Raw genomic sequence first — 21,915 nt, forward strand, 5'->3', positions numbered from 1 at the left:
GAACTTTTTCTGATTTTTCTCAATTTTCTGAATTTAAAAAAAATTTCTGATTTTTTTCCGATTATCTGAAATTTTCTGAATTTTTCTGATTTTTCTGAATTTATCTGAATTTTTTTTTTATTTTTAATTTTTTTAGAGATTCTTCAGAATTTTAAAAAAATTTTTGTGAATTTTTGTGAATTTTTGTGATTTTTCAGAATTTTTCTGAATTTTCTGAATTAATTTTGAATTTTTTCTGAATTTTCTGAATTTATTTGAATTTTTCTGAATTTTTCTGTGAATTTCTCTGATTTTTCCTGAATTTTTCTGGATTTTTTTGGTGAATTTTTCTGATTTTTGCTGATTTTTTGGGTGAATTTTTCTGAATTTTTAAATTTTTTCTGAGTTTTTTGGATTTTTTTCTGAATTTATGTGGTTTTTTTTTATTTTTCTGAATTTTTCTGATTTTCTGGATTTTTCTGGATTAAAAAAATTCTTAATTCTTTCTGAATTTGTCTGAATTTATCTGAATTTATTTGGAATTTTTTCTGAATTTTTCCGTAAATTTCTCTGATTTTTTTCTGATTTTTTTCTGAATTTTCTGGATTTTTGGGTGATTTTTTCTGATTTTGCTGATTTTGGGTGAATTTTCTGAATTTTAAATTTTTTTCCTGAGTTTTTTTTTTATTTTTTCCTGAATTTATGTGATTTTTAAATTTTTCTGAATTTTCTGATTTTTCTGGATTTTTCTGGATTTAAAAAAATTTTCTTAATTTTTTCTGAATTTATCTGAATTTATCTGAATTTATTTGAAATTTTTCTGAATTTTCTGAATTTTTAAAATTTTTCCTGAATTTTTGGACTTTTTCTGGATTTTTCTGATTTTTTCTGAATTTATCTGAATTTATTTGGAATTTTTTCTGATTTTTGATGAATTTTCTGATTTTTGGGTGAATTTTTCTAAATTTTTTGAAATTTTCTGATTTTTCTGATTTCTCTGGATTTTTCTGGATTTTCGGATTTCCTGATTTTTTGGATGAATTTTTCTGAATTTTTTTCTGAATTTTATTCAGAATTTATTCAGAATTTATCTGAATTTTTTTCTGAATTTATCTGAATTTATTAAGAATTTATCCAGAATTTATTCAGAATTTTTGCAAATTTATTCAGAATTTTTCTGATTTTTTCTGAGTTTTTCTAAGTATTTTTCGTAATTTTTCTGAATTTATCAGAATTTATGCAAATTTATGCAAATTTATGCAATTTTTTCTGAATTTATTTGAAATTTTTTCAGAGTTTTTCTGAATTCCCCTAAAAATTCTCCCAAAAATTCCCCAAATTTCCCTAAAATTCCCAAAATCCCCAAATTCCACATTTCCCCAAAAATTCCCCAAAAATCCACAGAAATTTTTCCGAATTTTTTTTTCTGAATTTATTCAGAATTTATTTTTAGGAAATTTTTTATTTAAATTTTTGGAATTTCCCAAAAATCGTTTCCAAAAATCAGGAAAATAAAAATCCCAAAAGTAATTAAAAACCCCAAAAAGTCCCAAAAATCCCAAAAAATCAGAAAAAATCCCCAAAAAATAGAAAAAAAATCCCAAAATCATTAAAAATCCCAAAATCAGAAAAGAACCATAGAAATTTTCCGATTTTTTCCCCAAATTTTATTTAAATTTTTCTCATTTCCAAAAAATCATTTTCAAAATCAGAAAATCCCTAAAAATATCAGGAAAAAATCCCAAAATTCAGAAAAATCCAAAAAAATCCCCAAAAATCTCCAAAAAATCATTAAAAATCCCAAAAATTCAGAAAAAATCCCAAAAAATCAGAAAAATAATCAGAAAAAAAATCCAAAAAAATCCCCAAAAATCTCAAAAAAATCAGAAAAAATCCCAAAAATTCAGGAAAAAAATCCCTAAAAATCAGGAAAAATTCCCAAAATCTCAAAAATCAGAAAATCCCAAAATTCAGGAAAAAATCCTAAAACTCAAAATAATCCCAAAAAATTCCAAGAAATCAGGAAAAATCCCTAAAAATTTTAAAAATCATAAGAAAATCAGAAAAAATTCCAAAAATAAGAAAAAATCCCCAAAAAATCAGAAAAAATCCCTAGAAAATCAGAAAAATCCCAAAATCCCCAAAATCTCCAAATATCAGAAAAAAAAATTCCTAAAAAGTTCCAAAACTCCCAAGAAAATAAAAATATTCTCCAAAATATCCCAAAAATCCCAAAAATCAGGAAAAAGTCCCTAAAAATTCAAAAAAAATCCCCAAAAACCAGAAAAAATTCCGGGAAAAAAATCCCCAGAAATCCCAAAAAAATCCCAGAAATCCCAAAAAAATCAGGAAAAAAATCCCTAAAAAGTTCCAAAAAATCCCAAAAAAATCAGGAAAAAATCCCTAAAAAGTTCCAAAAAATCCCAAGAAAATCAGAAAATCAAAATCCCTAAAATCCCCAAAAAATCTCCAAAAAATCAGAAAAATCCCCAAAACTCCCAAAATCCTAAAAATCCCAAAATCAGAAAAATCCCTAAAAATTAAAGAAAAACCCAAAAATTCCCAAAATCCCAAAATCCCCAAAAATCAGGAAAAAAATCCCAAAAAATCAGGAAAAAAATCCCCAAAAAATCCCTAAAAATCCCCAAAAAAATCCCTAAAAAATCAGAAAAAATCTGAAAAAAATCCCCAAAAACTCCCCAAAAAAATCCCAAAAATCCGAAAAAAATCCCTAAAAAATTAAAGAAAAAAACCCAAAAAATCCCCAAAAAATCCCCAAAATAATAAAAAAAATTCCACAGAAATTTTTCCTATTTTTCCAAAAATCTTTTATTTGAATTTTTTTCATTTCAATTTCTCCTCACTTCCGGTTCTTCCTCCCATTTCCCGGAAATGGGTGTGGTCACTTCCGGCGGGTTATGACGTCATTCCGGCTCCGCCCACTCCAGCCGCCACTCGTCCACGGCCAGCAGGGGGCGCTGCAGGTCCCAGCCGGCGTCCTCCAGCCCTGCAGGGGGCGCCAAACGCCGGAAGTGACAACCCGGAAGTGCCGCCGCCGGAAGTGGCTTTTCCCGCGATTTTTTTGTTCTTTTTCCCCCGCAAATCCCCAAAAATTCCCACAAAATTCCTAAAAATGTCCCCAAAATTTCAACAAATTTTCCCACAAATTTCCCCCAAAATTTCCATAAATTTTCCCCAAAATTTTCCCAATATTTTCCTAAATTTCCCCCAAATTTCCTCAATTTTTCTCCAAATTTTCCCAAACTTTTCCCTAAATTTCCACAAATTTTCCCCAAATTTCCCAAAATTTTCACAAATTTTCCCCAAATTTCAAAAAAGTTCCCCGAAATTTCCACAAAATTCCCCAAAATTTCCCCCAAATTTCCTCAAATTTCAAAAAAATTCCCCAAATTTCCACAATTTTTCCCCAAATTTCCCCAAATTTTCCAAAAAATTTCCCAAACTTTCTCCTAAATTTCCACAAATTTTCCCACAAATTTTCCTAAATTTCCACAAAATTTCCGCAAATTTTCCCCCCACATCCCCCAAAAATTCCACAAAATCCCCAAAATTCCCCGAATTCCTCCCAAAAATTTCCACAAATGTCACGAGATTTGGGGTTCTATCGCGATATTTTGGGGTTCTGTCGCGATATTTTGGCTTCTATCGCGATATTTTCAGGGTTCAATTGCGATTTTTGTGGTTCTATCGCGATATTTTGGGCTTCCAGCCTGAGTTTTTGGGGTTCTATCGCTACGTTTTGTGGCTCTGCCGCGATATTTTGGGGTTATGTCGTGATATTTTGGGGCTCTGTCGCGATATTTTGGGGTCTTGTCGCCATTTTTTTGGGTTCTATCGCGATATTTTTGGCGACTATCGCGGTATTTTTGTTCTATCGCGATATTTTGGGGTTCTATCGTGATATTTTGGGGTTCTGTCGCGATATTTTTGTTCTATTGCGATATTTTGGGGTTCTATGGCGATTTTTGTGGTTCTATCGCAATTTTTGGGGGGTTCTGTCGCGATATTTTGTGGCTCTGTCGCGATATTTTGGGGCTGTGCCGTGATATTTTGGGGTTCTGTCGCGATATTTTGGGGCTCTGTCGCGATATTTTGGCGTCTTGTCACAATATTTTTGGGTTCTATCGCGACATTTTTGGCGACTATCACGGTATTTTTGTGGCTCTGTCGCGATATTTTGCGGTCTGTAGCGATTCTTTAAGGGTTCTATCGCCATTCTCGGGGCTCCGTTGTGGTTATTTTTGGGTTCTGCCGTATCTTGGGGTTCTGTCACGATATTTCGGGCTTTATCGTGATACTCGGGGTTCTACCGCTATATTCGGGGTTCTATCGCGACATTTCCGGGTTTCCACCGCGATATTTCCGTTTCTATGGCGATATTTCCATTTCTATCACGATTTTTCGGGGCTTTATCGCGATATTTCTGTGTCTATTGCAACTTTTTGGGTTCTATCGCGGTATTTTGGGTTCTATCATGCTGTTTCGGGGTTCTACCATGATAATTTCGTTTTCTATCGCGATATTTCGTTTTCTATCGCCACATTTCGAGTTTTCTATCGCGATATTTCTGTTTCTATCGCGACATTTCAGTTTCACATCGCGATATCTCGGGTTTCTAGCGCAACATTTCCGCTTTTTATCGCAATATTTGGGGTCTCTATCGCGACATTTCGGTTTCTATCACGATATTTCTGTTTTTATCGCGACATTCCCGGGTCTCTATCGCAATATTTCCGTTTCTATCGCAATATGTTTGGGTTATATCACGATATTTTCATTTTCTATCGTGATATTTCTGTTTATATCACGAGATTTCCGGGGCTCTATTGCGATATTTCAATTTCCATCGCGACATTTGGGGTCCCTATCACGATATTCGGGTCTCTATCACAATATTTTCGGGTCTCTATCGCGACATTCCCGGGTCTCTATCGCGATAGTTCCATTTTATATCACGATATCTTGGTCGCTATCGTGACATTCTGGGGTCTCTATCACAATATCTTCATTTTCTATCGCGACATTTCCGGGTCTCTGTCGCGATATTTCCGTTTTATATCACGACTTTTTGGTCTCTATCACGACATTTCCATTTTATATCGCGATATTTTGGTCTCTACTGTGACATTTCGGGGTCTCTATCGTGACATTTCTGTTTCTATTGTGACATTTCCAGGTCTGTATCGCGATATTTGGGGTCTCTATCGCGATATTCAGGTCTCGACTGCAACATTTCCGTTTCTATCGCGACATTTCCGTGTCTCTATTGCGATATTTCCAGGTCTGTATCGCGACATTTCCAGGTCTCTATCGCGACATTTTAGTTTTATATCGCAACATTTCCATTTTATATCGCGATATTTTGGTCTCTACTGTGACATTTTGGGGTCTCTATCACGATATTTTGGTGTCTACCGCGACATTTCCGTTTCTATTGCGACATTTCAGTTTTATATCGCGACATTTCAGTTTTATATCGCGATATCCGGGTCTCTATCGCGATATTTTGGTGTCTCTATGGCGATATTTTGGTGTCTCTATCGCGACATTTCCATTTTATATCATGATATTTGGGTCTCTATCGTGATATTTCCGTTTTATATCGCGATATTTTGGGTCTCTATCGCAACATTCCTGGGTCTCTATAGCGACATTTCTGTTTCTATTGTGACATTTCCAGGTCTGTATCGTGATATTTGGGGTCTCGATCGCGACATTTCAGTTTCTATCGCGATATTTCCGTGTCTCTATTGCGACATTTCCAGGTCTGTATCGCGACATTTTAGTTTTATATCGCAACATTTCCATTTTATATCGCGATATTTTGGTCTCTACTGTGACATTTTGGGGTCTCTATCACGACATTTTGGTGTCTACCGCGACATTTCCGGTTTATATCGCGACATTTCCAGGTCTCTATCGCGACATTTCCAGGTCTCTATCGCGACATTTCCATTTTATATCACGATATTTTGGTCTCTATAGTGACATTTCGGGGTCTCTATCGCGACATTTCGGTTTCTATCGCGACATTTCCTGGTCTGTATCGCGATATTTGGGGTCTCTATTGCAATATTCAGGTCTCGATCACGACATTTCAGTTTCTATCGCGACATTTGGGGTCCCTATCGCGATATTCGGGTCTCTATCATATTTCCGGGTCTCTATCGCGACATTTTTGAGTCTCTATCGCGATATTTCCGCTTTTTATCACAATATTTGGGGTCTCTATCGCGACATTTCAGTTTCTACCGTGACATTTCCGGGTCTCTATTGCGACATTTTAGTTTTATATCGCGATATTTTGGTCTCTACTGTGACATTTTGGGGTCTCTATTGCGACATTTCAGTTTCTATCGCGATATTTCGGGTCTCTATCGTGACATTTCCGTTTTATATAGCAAAATTTCAGTTTCTATCGCGATATTTCCGTTTTATATCACAACATTTGGGTCTCTATCGCGATATTTTGGGTCTCTATCCCGATATTTCCGCCTTCTATCGCGATATTTGGGGTCTCTATCCCGACATTCCGGTTTATATCGTGACATTTCTGTTTTCTATCGCGATATTTCCGGTTTATATCGCGACATTTCGGGTCTCTATCGCGAAATTTCCATTTTATATCACGATATTTTTGCATCTATCGCGACATTCCCGGGTCTCTATCGTGACATTTCCGTTTCTAGCACGATATTTCCGTTTTATATCGCGATATTAGGGTCTCTATCGCGACATTTCCGTTTTATATCGCGATATTTCGGTCTCTATTGTGACATTTTGGTTTCTATTGTGACATTTCTATTTTATATCACGACATTTCCGTTTCTATTGCGACATTTCCGTTTTATATCGCGATATCTGGGTCACTATCGCGACATTTCCAGGTCTCTATCGCGACATTTCCATTTTATATCGCGATATTTTGGTCTCTATCGCGACATTTCCGTTTCTATCGCGACATTTCGGGTCTCTATCGTGACATTTTGGGGTCTCTATCGCGATATTTCTGTTCTATATCGCCACATTTCCGTTTCTATCGCGATATTTCCATTTTATATCGCGATATTTTGGTCTCTACTGTGACATTTTGGGGTCTCTATCGCGACATTCCCAGGTCTCTATCACGACATTTCCGTTTTATATCGCGACATTTCCGTTTCTATCGCGACATTTCATTTTCTATCGCAACATTTCGGGTCTCTATCGCGATATTCGGGTCTCTATCGCGACATTTCCATTTTATATCGCGATATTTCGGTCTCTATTGTGACTTTTCGGGTTCTATTGAGACATTTCCATTTTATATCCTGACATTTCCGTTTATATCGCGACATTTCCATTTTATATCGCGATATCTGGGTCACTATCGCGACATTTCCAGGTCTCTATCGCGATATTTCCGTTTTATATCGCGATATTTTTGCCTCTATCGTGACATTTCGGGTTCTATCGCGATAATTCCATTTTATATCGCGATATTTCGGGTCTCTATCGCGATATCCCGTGTCTCTCACCTGCCAGCAGGGCGGGGCCGACGTCGCGGAAAAGTCGCGAAGTTTCTGCCAAAATCCCCCAAGGGACAGAGCCGCGGGCTGGGGGAGGGGAGATGGGGAAATTTGGGGAGAATTTGGGGAGAATTTGGGGAGATTTGGGGAAATTTGGGGAAATTTGGGGAAAATTTGGGGAAATTTGGGGAAATTTGGGGAAATTTGGGGAAAATTTGGGGAAATTTGGGGAGAAAAAAGGGAAATTTGGGGAAAATTTGGGGAATTTGGGGAGAAAAAGGGGAATTTTGGGGAAATTTGGGGGAAAAAGGGGAATTTTGGGAAATTTGGGGAGAATTTGGGGAAATTTGGGGAGATTTGGGGGAAAAAAGGGAATTTGGGGGGATTTGGGGGAAAAAATTGGAGAAAATTTTGAGAAAAAAGTGGCAAAAATTGGGGAAAATGTGGCAAAAATTGGGGGGAAAATTTGGGAAAATTTTGAGGAAAAATGGGGGAAAATTTGGAGAAAATTTAGGGGAAATTTGGGGGAAAAAAGGGAAAATATTGGGGGGAAAATTTGAGGGAAATTTAGAGAAAATTTATGGGAAAATTTGGGGAAAATGGAAAAAATTTGGGGGAAAAGGGAAAATTTGGAGAGAATTTGGGGAAATTTTGGGAAAATTTCAGGGAAATTTGGGGAAATTTGGGGGGATTTGGGGGAATTTTTGGGGAGTTTGGGGAAGTTTGGGGGAAATTGGGGCAAAAAATAGAGAATTTGGGGGAAATTTGGGGAAATTTTGGGAAAAATGGAGAATTTGGGGGAAGATTTGGGAAAAATGATAAAAAAAGGGAAAATTTATGGGAAAGTTTGGGGGAAATGAAGGGAAAATTGAGGGAAATTTGGGGGGAAATTGGCAGGAAAAAGGCAGAAAAATTTGGGAAAATTTGGAGGAAAATTTGGAGAGGAAAAGGGAAAATTTGGGGGAAATTTGGGGGAAATTTGGTGGGAAAATTTGGGGGAAATTTGGGGGAAATTTTGGGGGAAATTTGGGGAAAAAAGGGAAAATTTGGGGGAAATTTGGGGAAATGTGGGGAGAAAAAGGGAGATTTTGGGGAAATTTGGGGAAATTTGGGGGAAATTTGAGGGGAAAAAGGAAAATTTGGGGAAAATTTAGGGAAATTGGAGGAAAATTTGGGGGAAATTTGGGGTTATTTGGGGAAATTTGGGGAAATTTCGGGGAAATTTTGGGAAAAATGGGAGAATTTGGTGGAATTTGGGGGAAGATTTGGGAAAAATGATAAAAAAAGGGAAAATTTATGGGAAAGTTTGGGGGAAATGAAGGGAAAATTGAGGGAAATTTGGGGGGAAATTGGCAGGAAAAAGGCAGAAAAATTTGGGAAAATTTGGAGGAAAATTTGGAGAGGAAAAGGGAAAATTTGGGGGAAATTTGGGGGAAATTTGGCAAAAAATTGGTGGGAAAATTTGGGGGAAATTTGGGGGAAAATAGGGAAAATTTGGGGAAAAATTTCAGAAAGTTTGGGAGAAAATTTGAGGGAAATTTGGGGAAATTTGGGGGAAAATTTGGAGGAATTTAGGGGGAAATTTTGTGGAAAGGAAATGGGGAAATTTAGGAAATTTTGGGGGAATTTAGGGGAATTTAGGGAAATTTGGGAGAAAAATGGGAATGAATTTTGGGGAAAATTTGGGGGAAATTTGGGGAAAATTGGCATGAAAAGGGCAGAAAAATTTGGAGGAAAAATGGATAAAAATTTGGGGGAAAAAAGCAGAAAAATTTGGGGGAAAAGGAGGAAAAATTTGGGTAAAATTTAGGGAAATTTGGGAAAATTTGGGGAAAAATGTGGGAAAATTATGGCAAAATTTGGGGGTTTTTGGGGGGAAATGGAGGAAAAATGGGAAAATTTGGGAAAAATTTGAGGGAAATTTAGGGAAATTTGGGAAATTGGGGGAAATTTGGGGGAAAATTTGGGGACAATTTGGGAAAAATTCAGGAAAATGTTGGGAAAAATTCAGGAAAAATTTGGGAAAATTTGGGGAAAAAAGGGAAATTTTGGGGAAAATTTTGGGAAAAAGAGGGAAAATTTAGGAGGAAAAGGTGAGAAAAAAATGGAAAATTTGGGGAAAATTTGGGGAAAATTTGAGGGAAAATTTGAGGGAAAATTTGAGGGAAATTAGGGAAAATTTGGGGAAAGTTTAGGGAAAATTTAGGGAAAATTCAGGGAAAATTTGGGGAAAATTTTGGGGAAATTTGGGGGAAAATTTGAGGAAAGGAGGAAAAGAGAAAAATTAGCAAAGAGCAAAAAAATTGGCAAAATTCCCCAAATATTCCCAAAATTACCCCAAAATTCCCTCAATTCTCCCAAAAATTCCCAAATAATTCCCAAAAATTCCCAAAATTCTCCCAAAAATTCCCAAAATTCTCCCAAATTTCACTCAAAGCTTCCCAGATCCAAAATGAGAGGAAAAAAAACCCCAAAACTGAAAAAAATAGAAAAAGATCAGAAAAAAATTTGGAATAAAAATCGTAAAAAATTTTTAGAAATTTTAAAAACTTCGAAAAAAAGATTTAAAAACTGAAGAAACATCAGAAAAAAAACTGGAAAAGTCCGAGAAGAAACGAATAAAAGTCGAAAAACATCTGAAAAAAACTCAAAAACATTGTTTAAAAATCTGACAAAAATCTGAAAAAAATTTCAAAGAAATTCGAAAAAATTTCAAAAAAGATGGAGAAAAAAATAATTAAAAATCAAAAAGAAATTCGGAAAAAAAACGGAAAAAAAATGGAAAAAAAATGGAAAAAAAATCGAAAAATTACCAAAAAAATTCGAAATAAAATTGAAAAAAAATCAGAAAAAATGGGGGAAAAAATCGGAAAATATTGAAAAATTCGAAAAAATTGAAAAAATCGGAGAAAATCGAAAAAAATCCAAAAAAATCTGAAAAATCATTAAAAAATCGAAAAAAATCGAAAAAAATCGAAAAAAATCGAAAAAATTTTAAAATATTCACAAGATCGAAAAAAATCGAAAAAATCGAAAAATCTGAAAATCGAAAATAATTTTTAAAATCTGAAAATCGAAAATCAGAAAAAAAATCGAAAAAAATGGAAAAAAATTGAAAAAAATTCGAAGAAAATCAGAAAAAATTCGAAAAAAATCGGAAAAAAATCGAAAAAAATCAAAAAATCGAAAAAAATCTGAAAAAAAATTGGAAAAATAGAAAAAATTTTAAAAAAATTCAAAAATCGGAAAATCAGAAAATAAAATCTGAAAAAATCGGAAAAACCCAGAAAAATTGGAAAATCTGAAAATCGAAAAAAAAATCGAAAAAAATTCGAAAAAAATCGAAAAAAAATCGGAAAAAAATCCGAAAAAATCCCAAAAATCGAAAAAATTCGAAAAAATCCAAAAAAATCCCAAAAAATCCCCAAATTTCCCAAAATCCCCAAACACTCACGACTCTCTTTCAGGCGTCTCTGCAGCTCCCCCAGCTGCCTCCCCAGCGCCGTTTGGGATCCCAAATTCTCCCCCAAAATCCCCCCAAAAAATCCCCAAAAGTCCCCAAAAATTTTAGGAAAAAAATCGAAAAAAATCGAAAAAAAAATCTAAAAAATATAGAAAAAAATTGAAAAATTTGAAAAATTGTGAAAACAAAATTTTGAATAAAATTCAAAAGTTTTTAAAAATCTAAAAATTCGTGAAAAGCACAAAAATGGAAAAATTGGAAAAAATCGAAAAAATCAGAAAAATAGAAAAAATAGTAAAAAAATCGAAAAAATCAGGAAAAAATCGAAAAATTGAAAAAATCCGAAAATCAAAAATTTCAAAATTGAAAGAAATCTGAAAAAATCGGAACTGAAAACGGGAAAATCAGAAAAATCGAAAATCGGAAAATATCAGAAAAATTTCAAAAAATCGAAAAAAATCACAAAAAATGCAGAAAAATGGAAAAATCGAAAAAATTTTTTTAAAAATTGGGAAAATCGAAGAAAATAGAAAATCAGAAAAATTCGAAAAAATTCGAAAAAATTGAAAAAATTGGAAAATTCGAAAAAAATCGGAAAAAATTCGAAAAAAATTCGAAAAAAATCGAAAAAAAATCAGAAAAAATCCCCAAAATCCCCTAAAATTCCCCCAAAATCCCCAAAACACTCACGACTCTCCTTCAGGCGTCTCTGCAGCTCCCCCAGCTGCCTCCCCAGCGCCGTTTGGGATCCCAAATTCTCCCCCAGCAGCTCGAGGAGCAGCAAAGCCTGAGCTGCAGCCAGCATGGAGCTCTGGGGGGAGGAGCCTCGGCGCAGCCCAACCCCCACCCAGCCTGCAGAGGGAAAGGGGAGGAGTCAGGGGGAGATTCCCAAAAAATTCCTCATCCCCAAATTTGGGAATTCCCAAAAATCCCGGTGAAGAAATTCCGAAATTTGGGGATTTTAGGGGAAAAAAATCCATAAAATTTGGGAAAAATTGACCCAAAATTTGGGGAAATTGGACTCAGAATTTGTGGGATTCCAAAATTTGGGATTCCCAAAAAATTCCTCATCCCCAAATTTGGGAGATCAGAAAAAATCCGATTTCAAAATTCCAAAATTTGGCGATTTTAAAGGCAAAAATGTCAAAATTTGGGGAAAATTTGACCCAAAATTTGGGGGAATTGAACCTAAAATTTCTGGGATTTCTTAATTTGGGATTCCCAAAAAATTCCTCATCCCGAAATTTGGGAATTTGGAAAAATTCTGCGGTTGAAATTCCAAAATTTGGAGATTTAAGGGAAAAATCCATAAAATTTGGGAAAAATTGACACAAAATTTGGGGAAATTTGACTCAGAATTTCTGGGATTCCAAAATTTGGGATTCCCAAAAGATTCCTCATCCCCAAATTTGGGAATTCCCAAAAAATCCGGTGAAGAAATTCCAAAATTTGGGGGTTTTAGGGGAAAAAATGGTGGATTTTAGGGCGAAAAATTTGGGAAAAAGGATCAAAATTTGGGGGAATTGAACCCAAAATTTCTGGGATTCTCAAATTTTGGGATTCCCAAAAAATTCCTCATCCCAAAATTTGGGATTCCCAAAAATTCCCATGTTGAAATTCCGAAATTTGGGGATTTTAAAGGAAAAAATGTCAAAATTTGGGGAAAATTTGACCCAAAAATTGGGGGAATTGGACTCAGAATTTGTGGGATTCCAAAATTTGGGATTTCCAAAAAATTCCTCATCCCCAAATTTGGGAATTTGGAAAAATTCTGGGGTTGAAATTCCAAAATTTGGGGATTTTTGGAGAAAAATTTTGGGGAAAAAGACCCAAAACTGGGACAAATTGACCCAAAATTTGGGAAAATTGACCCAAAATTTCTGGGATTTCTTAATTTGGGATTCCCAAAATTCCAGGATCTAAAATTTGGGATCCCCAAAAAAATCCCGATCCCGAAATTCCAAAATTTGGAGGATTTAGGGGAAAAATTTGGGACAAATGGAGCCAAAATTCCACCCAAAAAACCCCCAAAATTTGGGAAAATTTGACCTAAAATTTCTGAGATTCTTAAATTTGGGATTTCCGAAATTCCAGGGAAAAAAAAAACTCCAAAACCTCCTTTTTTGGGGAAAAAAATCCCAAATTTGGGTGGAATTTCACGGGGAGGAGTCAGGGGGAGATTCCCAAAAAAATTTTCCCAAATTTTCCCCCAAATTTTCCCAATTTTTCCCGAATTTTTCCTGAATTTTTCCCGAATTTTCCCGATTTTTTCTCAATTTTTTCTCGAATTTTTTCCCTATTTTTTCCTGAATTTTTCCCACATTTTTCCCCGAATTTTCCCAAATTTTCTGCAAATTTTTCCACAAATTTTCCCGATTTTTCCCGATTTTTTCCCAATTTTTTCTCCATTTTTTCTCGAATTTTTCCCTATTTTTTCCTGAATTTTCCCCAAATTTTTCCCAACTTTTTCCCAACTTTTCCCACAAATTTTCCCAATTTTTTCCCGAATTTTTCACGACTTTTCCCGATTTTTCCCGATTTTTTCTCCATTTTTTCCCGAATTTTTCCCTATTTTTTCCTGACTTTGTCCCAAATTTTCCCTGAATTTTCCCAAATTTTCCCCAAATTTTTCTCTAATTTTTTTAAATTTTCCCAACATTTTCCTGAATTTTTCCCGAAATTTTTCCCAAATTTTCCTCGATTTTTCCCGAATTTTCCCCGATTTTTTCTCGAATTTCCCCAAATTTTTCCTGATTTTTTCCCAATTTTTTCCTGAATTTTTCCTGAATTTCCCCCAAATTTTCCCAAAATTTTTCCTGAATTTTTCCCAAATTTTTCCCAATTTTTGCCCAGTTTTTTCTGAATTTTTCACAAATTTTCCCAAATTTTTCCCAGTTTTTTCTCAATTTTTTCTCCATTTTTCCCCAAAAATTTTCCCCAATTTTTCCCAAATTTTCCCAAATTTTCCAAATTTTTCCAGATTTTTCCAAATTTCAAATTTTTCTAAATTTTTCCCCAATTTTTTCCAAAATTTTCCCAATTTTCCCCCAAATTTTCCCCAAATTTTCCCAAATTTCCCAATTTTTTTCAAAATTTTCCCCCAATTTTTTCCTGAATTTTCCTATATTTTTCCCAATTTTTTCTCCAAAATTTCCCAACTTTTCTCGAATTTCCCCCAAATTTTTCCCAAATTTTGCCCCAAATTTTCCTCAATTTTTCCCAACTTTTTCCTGAATTTCCCCAAAATTCTTCCCAAATTTTTCCCAAATTTTCCCCCAAATTTTCCCAATTTTTTTCTCAAATTTTCCCCAAATTTTTCCCAAATTTTTCCAATTGTTTCTCAAATTTTCCCCAAATTTTCCCCAAATTTTTCCCAATTTTTTCCCAATTTTTTCCCTAATTTTTCCCTAATTTCTCCCTAATTTCTCCCATTTTTTCCCCAAATTTTCTCCAATTTTTCCCCAATTTTTACCAAATTTTCCCCAAAGTTTTTCCCAAATTTCCCCAAAATCTTCCCAATTTTTTCCTGAATTTTCCTATATTTTTCCCAATTTTTTCTCCAAAATTTCCCAACTTTTCTTGAATTTTCCCCAATTTTTTCTTAAATTTTTCCCAATTTTTTCCCAATTTTTCCCCAATTTTCCCCAAATTTTTCCCAATTTTTTTCTCAAATTTTCCCCAATTTTTCCTGAATTTCCCCCAAATTTCCCCCAATTTTTCCCGATTTTTCCCAAATTTCCCCCAATTTCCCCCAATTTTTTCCCAAATTTTTCCCAATTTTTTCCCTAATTTTTCCCTAATTTTTTTCCCAATTTTTCCCAAAATTTTTCCCAAAATTTGGGGTTTCCCACCTACCTTGGGAGGGGCGAAGGACGATGATATAATCAGGAGTTCCACATTCCAGAGCTTTCCGGAATTCTGCCTCGCTGGGAATAAAAAAATTGGGGAAAAAATCCCAAAATTGGTTAAATTCCTAAAAAAAAATTCCCCAAAATTCCCAAAAAAATTCCCCAAAAATTGCAAAAAATTCCCAAAAAATTTCCAAAAAAATTGCAAAAAAAATCCCCAAAAATATTCCCCAAAAATTTCCAAAATAATTCCCAAAAAATTCTCAAAAATTCCCAAAAAAATTAAGAAAAAATTCTCCAAAATTCCAAAAAAATTCCCAAAAAATTCATAAAAAATTCCCAAAAAATTCCAAAAAAATTCCCAAAAAAATCCAAAATAATTCCCAAAAAATTCCCCAAAAAATTCCAAAAAAACTCCAAAAAATTTACCCTAAATTCCAAAAAATTCCCCAAAAATTCCCCAATAGTTCCCCAAAAATTGCCCAAAAATTCCCAAAAATTCCTCAAAAATCCTAAAAAAATTCCCAGAAAATTCTCCAAAATTCAAAAAAAATCCCAAAAAATTCTCCAAAAATTGCAAAAAAAATTCCCAAAAAATTGAGATAAAATTCTCAAAAAAATTCCAAAAAAATCGCAAAGAAATCTGAAAAATTCCCCAAAATGCCTCAAAAAAAAAAAAATTCCTAAAAAATTCCCAAAAATTCCCAAAAAATTCCGAAAAAATTCCTCAAAAATCCTGAAAAAAACTCCAAAAAATTCCCCTAAAATTCCAAAAATAATTGCAAAAAAATCCAAAAAAATTTTTAAAAATTAAAAAAAAAATCCAAAAAAATTGCCCCAAAAATTCCAACAAAATTCCCAACAAATTCCCCAAAAAATTTCCAAAAATTCCTCAAAAATCCCCAAAAAAATTACTCAAAAATTTCCAAAAATTCCTCAAAAACCTTAAAAAAATTCCAAAAAAATTCGAAAAAATTCCAAAAAAATTTCCCCAAAAATTCCTAAAAATTGCAAAAGAAATGCAAAAAAACAAAAAATTCCCAAAAATTGCAAAAAATCAAAAAATCCCAAAAATTCCAAAAATCCCAAATTCCCAAAATCCCAAAAATCCCCAAAAAATTCCCAAAAATTCAAAAAAAATCCCCAAAAAATCCCAAAAATTCCCAAAAAAATCCCCAAAATTTCCCAAAAAAATCCCCAAATTCCCCAAAATCCCGCATTCCCGCCCCTCCCCCTCACCTGCTCACCAGGTGACCCAAAGGAGCTCCCAGGTGAAGGCGACGGCCAGAGCCCAACCCTGGGGGAGGGGCAGTGACGTCATCGGGACGGGAATGACGTCATCAGGGTGGGAATGACGTCATCAAAGTGTGAATGACGTCATCATGGCGGGAATGATATCATTAGGGTGGGAGTGACGTCATCCAATTCCCCCCAAAATCCCTAAAAAATCCCCCAAAATTCCACCAAAACCACCAAGAGGGATTTCCCCCAAAGATCCCCAAGATCTTCACAATTCACAAGGTCCCCAAAGTCTAGTCAAATTTCCAGGTTCTTCCAAATAGGCCCAAGGTTTCCTCAAAATCCCCAAGAATTCCAAGAAAGTCCCCCAGGTTCCTCTCAATATACCCAAGGTTCCCTCAAAATCCCCCAGAATTCCCCCAATCCCCTCCCCCAAATTTCCCCCAAATTCTCCTCAATTTCCTTAAAATCACCAAAAATCTCCAAATTGCTTTAAAAATCTCCCAAATTCCCCAAATCCCCCAAGATTCCCCAAATCTCCCCAAGGTTTCCCTTTTAAATTCCCCAGATCATCCCAGAAATTTCAAAATTCTCCAATTCCCCAAAAGGTTGTTCCCAAGTTGGCTGAGTTCCCCAAAATCCCAAAAGATCCTCTAGATTCCTGAAATTTCCTTTAAGATCCCCAAAAGATCCCCAAAATCTCCCCAAAAATCCCAAAGTTTCCCCAGAACCCCAAATTCCCTAAATTTCCCCAAAATTCCCCCAAATCTCCCCAAAATTCCTCAAAAATCTCCCCCCAAATTCCCCAAATCCAAATTCCCTCAAATCCCCCAAAAAATCCTAAAATCCTCCAAATCCCAAATTTCTCCCCAAGTTCCCCCAAAAGGTTCATCCAGATCCCAAAATTTCCTCTAAATCCTCCCAAAGTCCCCCGAAATTCCCCCAAATTCTCCCAAAATCCCCAAAACCATAAAAATTCCCCAAATTCCCCCAAAATTCCCCCCAAATTCCCCCAAAACCCCAAAAATGCCCCAAATTTCCCCAAATCTCAAGAATTTCCACAAAATTCCAAATCCTCCAAATTCCCCCAAATTCCCCCAAATCTCCCAAAATCCCCCAAATTCCCCAAATTCCCAAAATTTCCCCCAAAATTTCCCCCAAATTCCCCAAAATCCCCAAATTTCCCAATTTCCTAAAATCCCCCAAATTCCCCAAAATCCACCAAATCCCATCAGGGATCCCCAAAAATTCCTAAAATTCCAACTAAATTCCATTGGAAAACCCCAAATTCTCCCAAAATCCCCCAAATTTTCCCCAAATTTCCACCAAATCTCCCAAATTTCCCCCAAAAATCTAGCCAATTTTCCCCAAGATTTCCTCAAATCCCCCAAATCCCCCAAATCCCAAAAATTCCCCCAAATTCCCCAAATCCCCCAATATCCCCAAATCCCCCAAAAATCCCCAAAATCCCCTCAAAACCCCCAAAATCCCCCCAAAACCCCCAAAATCCCCAAAAACCCCAAAATCCCCTCTCACCCGGCAGCAGCGGCTCCCTGCGGTTCACCTGGGCAGGGCGGGGCACCTCCAGCCTGGCCACGCCCCTTCCCCCGCAGGCCACGCCCCTTTCCCCCTTGGCCCCGCCCCCCCGGAGCGCCCAGCCAATCACGAGGCGGAGGCGGGGCCGGTTGGGGGAGGTGAGGCAGAGCGAGCTCAGCGCCAGCAGGTTGGCCAACAGGTGGGTGGAGAGGAGGAGGAGGAGGAGGGGCCAGGTGAGCCTGGGGGGGGCGGGGAGGGGGGTCAGGCCACGCCCACCTCATTAGCATACCGAAATGCCACGCCCATCTCATTAAAATCCCGAAAATGAAAGAAAAATCCCAAAAAAATCACCAAAAATTCGCCAAAAATGCATTCCAGGTGAGGCTGGGTGTGGCGGGGAGGGGGGTGAGGCCACGCCCACCTCGGCTTGGACACGCCCACCTCATTAGCATACCGGAAAGCCACGCCCACTGTGCCAAAATAACCGAAAAATTACCAAAAAATCCACCCAAAAAGCCAAAAGTCCCCAAAAAATGATTCCAGGTGAGACCGGAAGTGAGGTCAATCCACGCCCACCTCAGCTAGGCCACGCCTACCTCATTAGCATAGCGAAAAGCCACGCCCACTGTGTTAAAATTCCCCCAAAAACCACATAAAAAACACCAAAAATTGCCCAAAAGAGAAAAAAAATTCCCAAAAATTCCATTCCAGGCGAGGCTGGGCGGGGCCAGAAGTCAGGTCAGGCCACGCCCACCTCATCCAAGCCACGCCCACCTCATTAGCATAGCGGAAAGCCACGCCCACTGTATTCAAATCCCTGGGAAAAACTCAAAAAACCCACCAAAAGAACCCAAAAAAAGGCCAAAAATTCCCCAAAAAATGATTCCAGGTGAGACCAGAAGTGAGGTCAGGCCACGCCCACCTCAGCTAGGCCACGCCCACCTCATTAGCATACCGAAAAGCCACGCCCACTGTGCCAAAATAACCGAAAAATTACAAAAATCCCCCCAAAAAAACCACCAAAATAACCCCAAAAACAAAAAAAAAATTCCCCAAAAAATGATTCCAGGTGAGACTGGAAGTGAGGTCAGGCCACGCCCACCTCATCTAAGCCACGCCCACCTCATTAGAATACCGACAAGCCACGCCCATCTCATTAAAATCCCGAAAATGAAAGAAAAATCCCCAAAAAATCCCCAAAAATTCTCCAAAAAATCTGTTCCAGGTGAGGCTGGGAGGGCCGGGGAGGGGGGTGAGGCCACGCCCACCTCATCTAAGCCACGCCCACCGCATTAGCATACCGGAAAGCCACGCCCACTGTGCCAAAATTCCTGAAAAATTACCAAAAAATCCACCCAAAAAACCAAAATAAAGCCAAAAATTCCCCAAAAATGATTCCAGGTGAGACCAGAAGTGAAGTCAGGCCACGCCCACCTCGCCTGGGCCACGCCCACCTCATTAGAATACCTACAAGCCACGCCCATCTCATTAAAATCCCGAAAATTAAAGAAAAATCCCCAAAAAATCCCCAAAAATTCCATTCCAGGTGAGCCTGGGAGGGGCGGGGAGGGGGGTGAGGCCACGCCCACATCGGCTGGGCCACGCCCACCTCATTAGAATACCGAAAAGCCACGCCCACTGTATCAAAATTCCCCAAAAAAACCACATAAAAACCACCAAAAATTCCCTAAAAGAGCCAAAAATTTCCCAAAAAAATCTATTCCAGGTGAGGCTGGGCGGGGCCAGAAGTCAGGTCAGGCCACGCCCACCTGATCCAAGCCACGCCCACCTCATTAGCATACCGGAAAGCCACGCCCACTGTGCCAAAATAACCGAAAAAATTACAAAAATCCCCCCCCAAAAACCCACCAAAATAACCCCAAAAACCAAAAAAATTCCCCAAAAAATGATTCCAGGTGAGACCGAGAGTGAGGTCAGGCCACGCCCACCTCATCTAAGCCACGCCCACCTCATTAGCATACCGAAAAGCCACGCCCACTGTGGTAAAATTCCCGGAAAAAACACCAAAAAGAACCCCAACAAAACCTCAAGAATTCCCCAAAAAATCCATTCCAAGTGAGGCTGGATGGGGCCGGAAGTGAGGTCAGACCACGCCCACTTCACCCAGGCCACGCCCATTATGGTCATTCCCCCTCAAGCCCATAATGGCCACGCCCACTTAGGCTCCACCCCTTTAAATGCCATTAATGAGCCCCACCCCTTTAAGCCTCAAGCCCCTCCCCTTTTAGCCCCTTGACCCTAAGCCACGCCCCTTTAAGCCACACCCCTATCAGCCCCACCCACTTAAGCCCCACCCCTTTACTCCCCATTTAAGCCCCTCCCCCTTAAGCCACGCCCCTTTAGGCTCCACCCACTTCAAACCCAAGCTCCTTCCCTTTAAGCACCACCCCTCAAAGCTCATTAATTCAAGTCCCGCCCCTTTTGCATCTCATTAGCTAAGCCCATCCCCTTCCAGCCTCTCCCCATTTAAATCCCATTAGTTGAGCTCCTCCCCTTTAAGCCACACCCCTTTTAAGCTCCTCCCCTTTATTGACATGCATTTAAGCTCCTCCCCCTTTAGCCACGCCCCTTTAAGCCTCTCCCCTTTCATTCCCATTCATTTAAGCTCCTCCCCGTTAAGCCACGCCCCGTTAAGCCACACCCACTTAATTTCCATTCCTAAGCTCCTCCCCTTTAACTGCCATTCATTTAAGCTCCTCCCCTTTAAGCCACGCCCCTTTAAGCTCCTCCCCTTTAATTACCATACATTTAACCTCCTCCCCTTTAAGCCACACCCACTTAATTTCCATTACCTAAGCTCCTCCCCTTTAAGCCACGCCCACTTTAAGCCCCGCCCACCCAGGCCCCGCCCCTCACCATGGCCGCCGGTCCAGCAGGGGGAGGAGCAACAGGGAGAGGAGGAGTCCAGCGCCGTTCACCAGCGTCTCCTGACCAGTATGGACCAGTTTGGACCAGTTTGGACCAGTATGGATCGATATAAACCAGTATGGACCAGTATGGACCAGTATGGACCAGTTTGGATCGATATAAACCAGTATAAACCAGTATGGACCAGTATGGACCAGTTTGGACCGGTTTGGACCAGTATGGATCGATATAAACCAGTACGGACCAGTATGGACCAGTATGGATTGATATAAACCAGTATGGATTGATATAAACCAGTATGGACCAGTATGGACCAGTATGGACCAGTATGGATCGATATAAACCAGTATGGACCAGTATGGACCAGTATGGATTGATATAAACCAGTATGGACCAGTTTGGACCAGTATGGATTGATATAAACCAGTATAAACCTGTACAAACCAGTATGGAATGCTATAAACCAGTATGAGCACCAAAACCAGTATAAACCAGTATAGAATGGTACAAACCAATATAAACCAGTATAAACCAGTAAAAACCAGTATAAACCAGTATGGGCCAGTATGGATCGTTATAAACCAGTATAAAGAGCAAAAACCAGTATAAACCGCTATAAACCAATATAAACCAGTACAAACCAGTATAAACCAGTATAAACCAGTTTATGGACTCTCCCAACTCCCAAATCCAGTCCTCCAGTTAACCAGTTCCCAGTTTCCCAGTTCCCTCCCAGTTCCCTCCCAATGCCCTCCCAGTCCCTCCCAGTATAAACCAGTATAAACCAGTATAAACCAGTATAAACCAGTACAAACCAGTGCCCACCTGGCTGCTGTCCTTGGCCGCCACGTCGGCCACGTTGTCCCTCCTGGCCTGGTGAACGGCCAGCGCTGCCCGGGTGGCGCCTCCGGCCACGCCCACCACGCACTGGGACCAGTATGGACCAGTACGGACCAGTATGGACCAGTATAAACCAGTATGGACCAGTATGGACCAGTATGGACCAGTATGGATGGATATAAACCAGTATAAACCAGTACGGACCAGTATAAACCAGTATGGACCAGTATGGACCAGTATGGACCAGTATGGACCAGTATGGACCAGTACGGACCAGTATGGACCAGTATGGACCAGTATGGACCAGTACGGATGCATATAAACCAGTATAAACCAGTATGGACCAGTATGGACCAGTATAAACCAGTTTGGACCAGTATGGACCAGTATGGACCAGTATGGACCAGTATGGACCAGTATGGACCAGTACTGACCAGTATGGACCAGTATGGACCAGTACTGACCAGTATGGACCAGTATGGACCAGTATGGATGGATATAAACCAGTATAAACCAGTATGGACCAGTATGGACCAGTATGGACCAGTATAAACCAGTTTAAGCTCCATCCCAGTCCCTCCCAGTCCGTCCC

At 38.1% G+C, this 21,915-nt stretch overlaps 1 protein-coding gene across 1 annotated transcript in view; it reads right to left on the reverse strand.

Moving 5' to 3' along the window:
- Positions 1-2,837: 2,837 nt before the first annotated feature.
- The window catches only part of RUSF1 (RUS family member 1), a 32,995-nt gene continuing 13,917 nt past the window's right edge, over positions 2,838-21,915 (reverse strand). The window contains exons 7-14 of the mRNA XM_085044484.1: positions 21,309-21,410; positions 20,472-20,542; positions 17,595-17,833; positions 16,059-16,116; positions 14,827-14,897; positions 11,662-11,823; positions 7,518-7,595; positions 2,838-2,986 (exon numbers count right to left, since the gene is read on the reverse strand). Of these exons, the coding sequence (XP_084900610.1) occupies positions 2,904-2,986; positions 7,518-7,595; positions 11,662-11,823; positions 14,827-14,897; positions 16,059-16,116; positions 17,595-17,833; positions 20,472-20,542; positions 21,309-21,410 (864 nt within the window). The 3' untranslated portion in view covers positions 2,838-2,903. The remainder of the gene's footprint in view (positions 2,987-7,517; positions 7,596-11,661; positions 11,824-14,826; positions 14,898-16,058; positions 16,117-17,594; positions 17,834-20,471; positions 20,543-21,308; positions 21,411-21,915) is intronic.

The sequence above is a fragment of the Lichenostomus cassidix genome, unplaced genomic scaffold (assembly GCF_008360975.1).
Source record: "Lichenostomus cassidix isolate B80296 unplaced genomic scaffold, HeHo_3.0 HiC_scaffold_36, whole genome shotgun sequence".
In the NCBI taxonomy this organism is placed as follows: Eukaryota; Metazoa; Chordata; class Aves; order Passeriformes; family Meliphagidae; genus Lichenostomus; species Lichenostomus cassidix.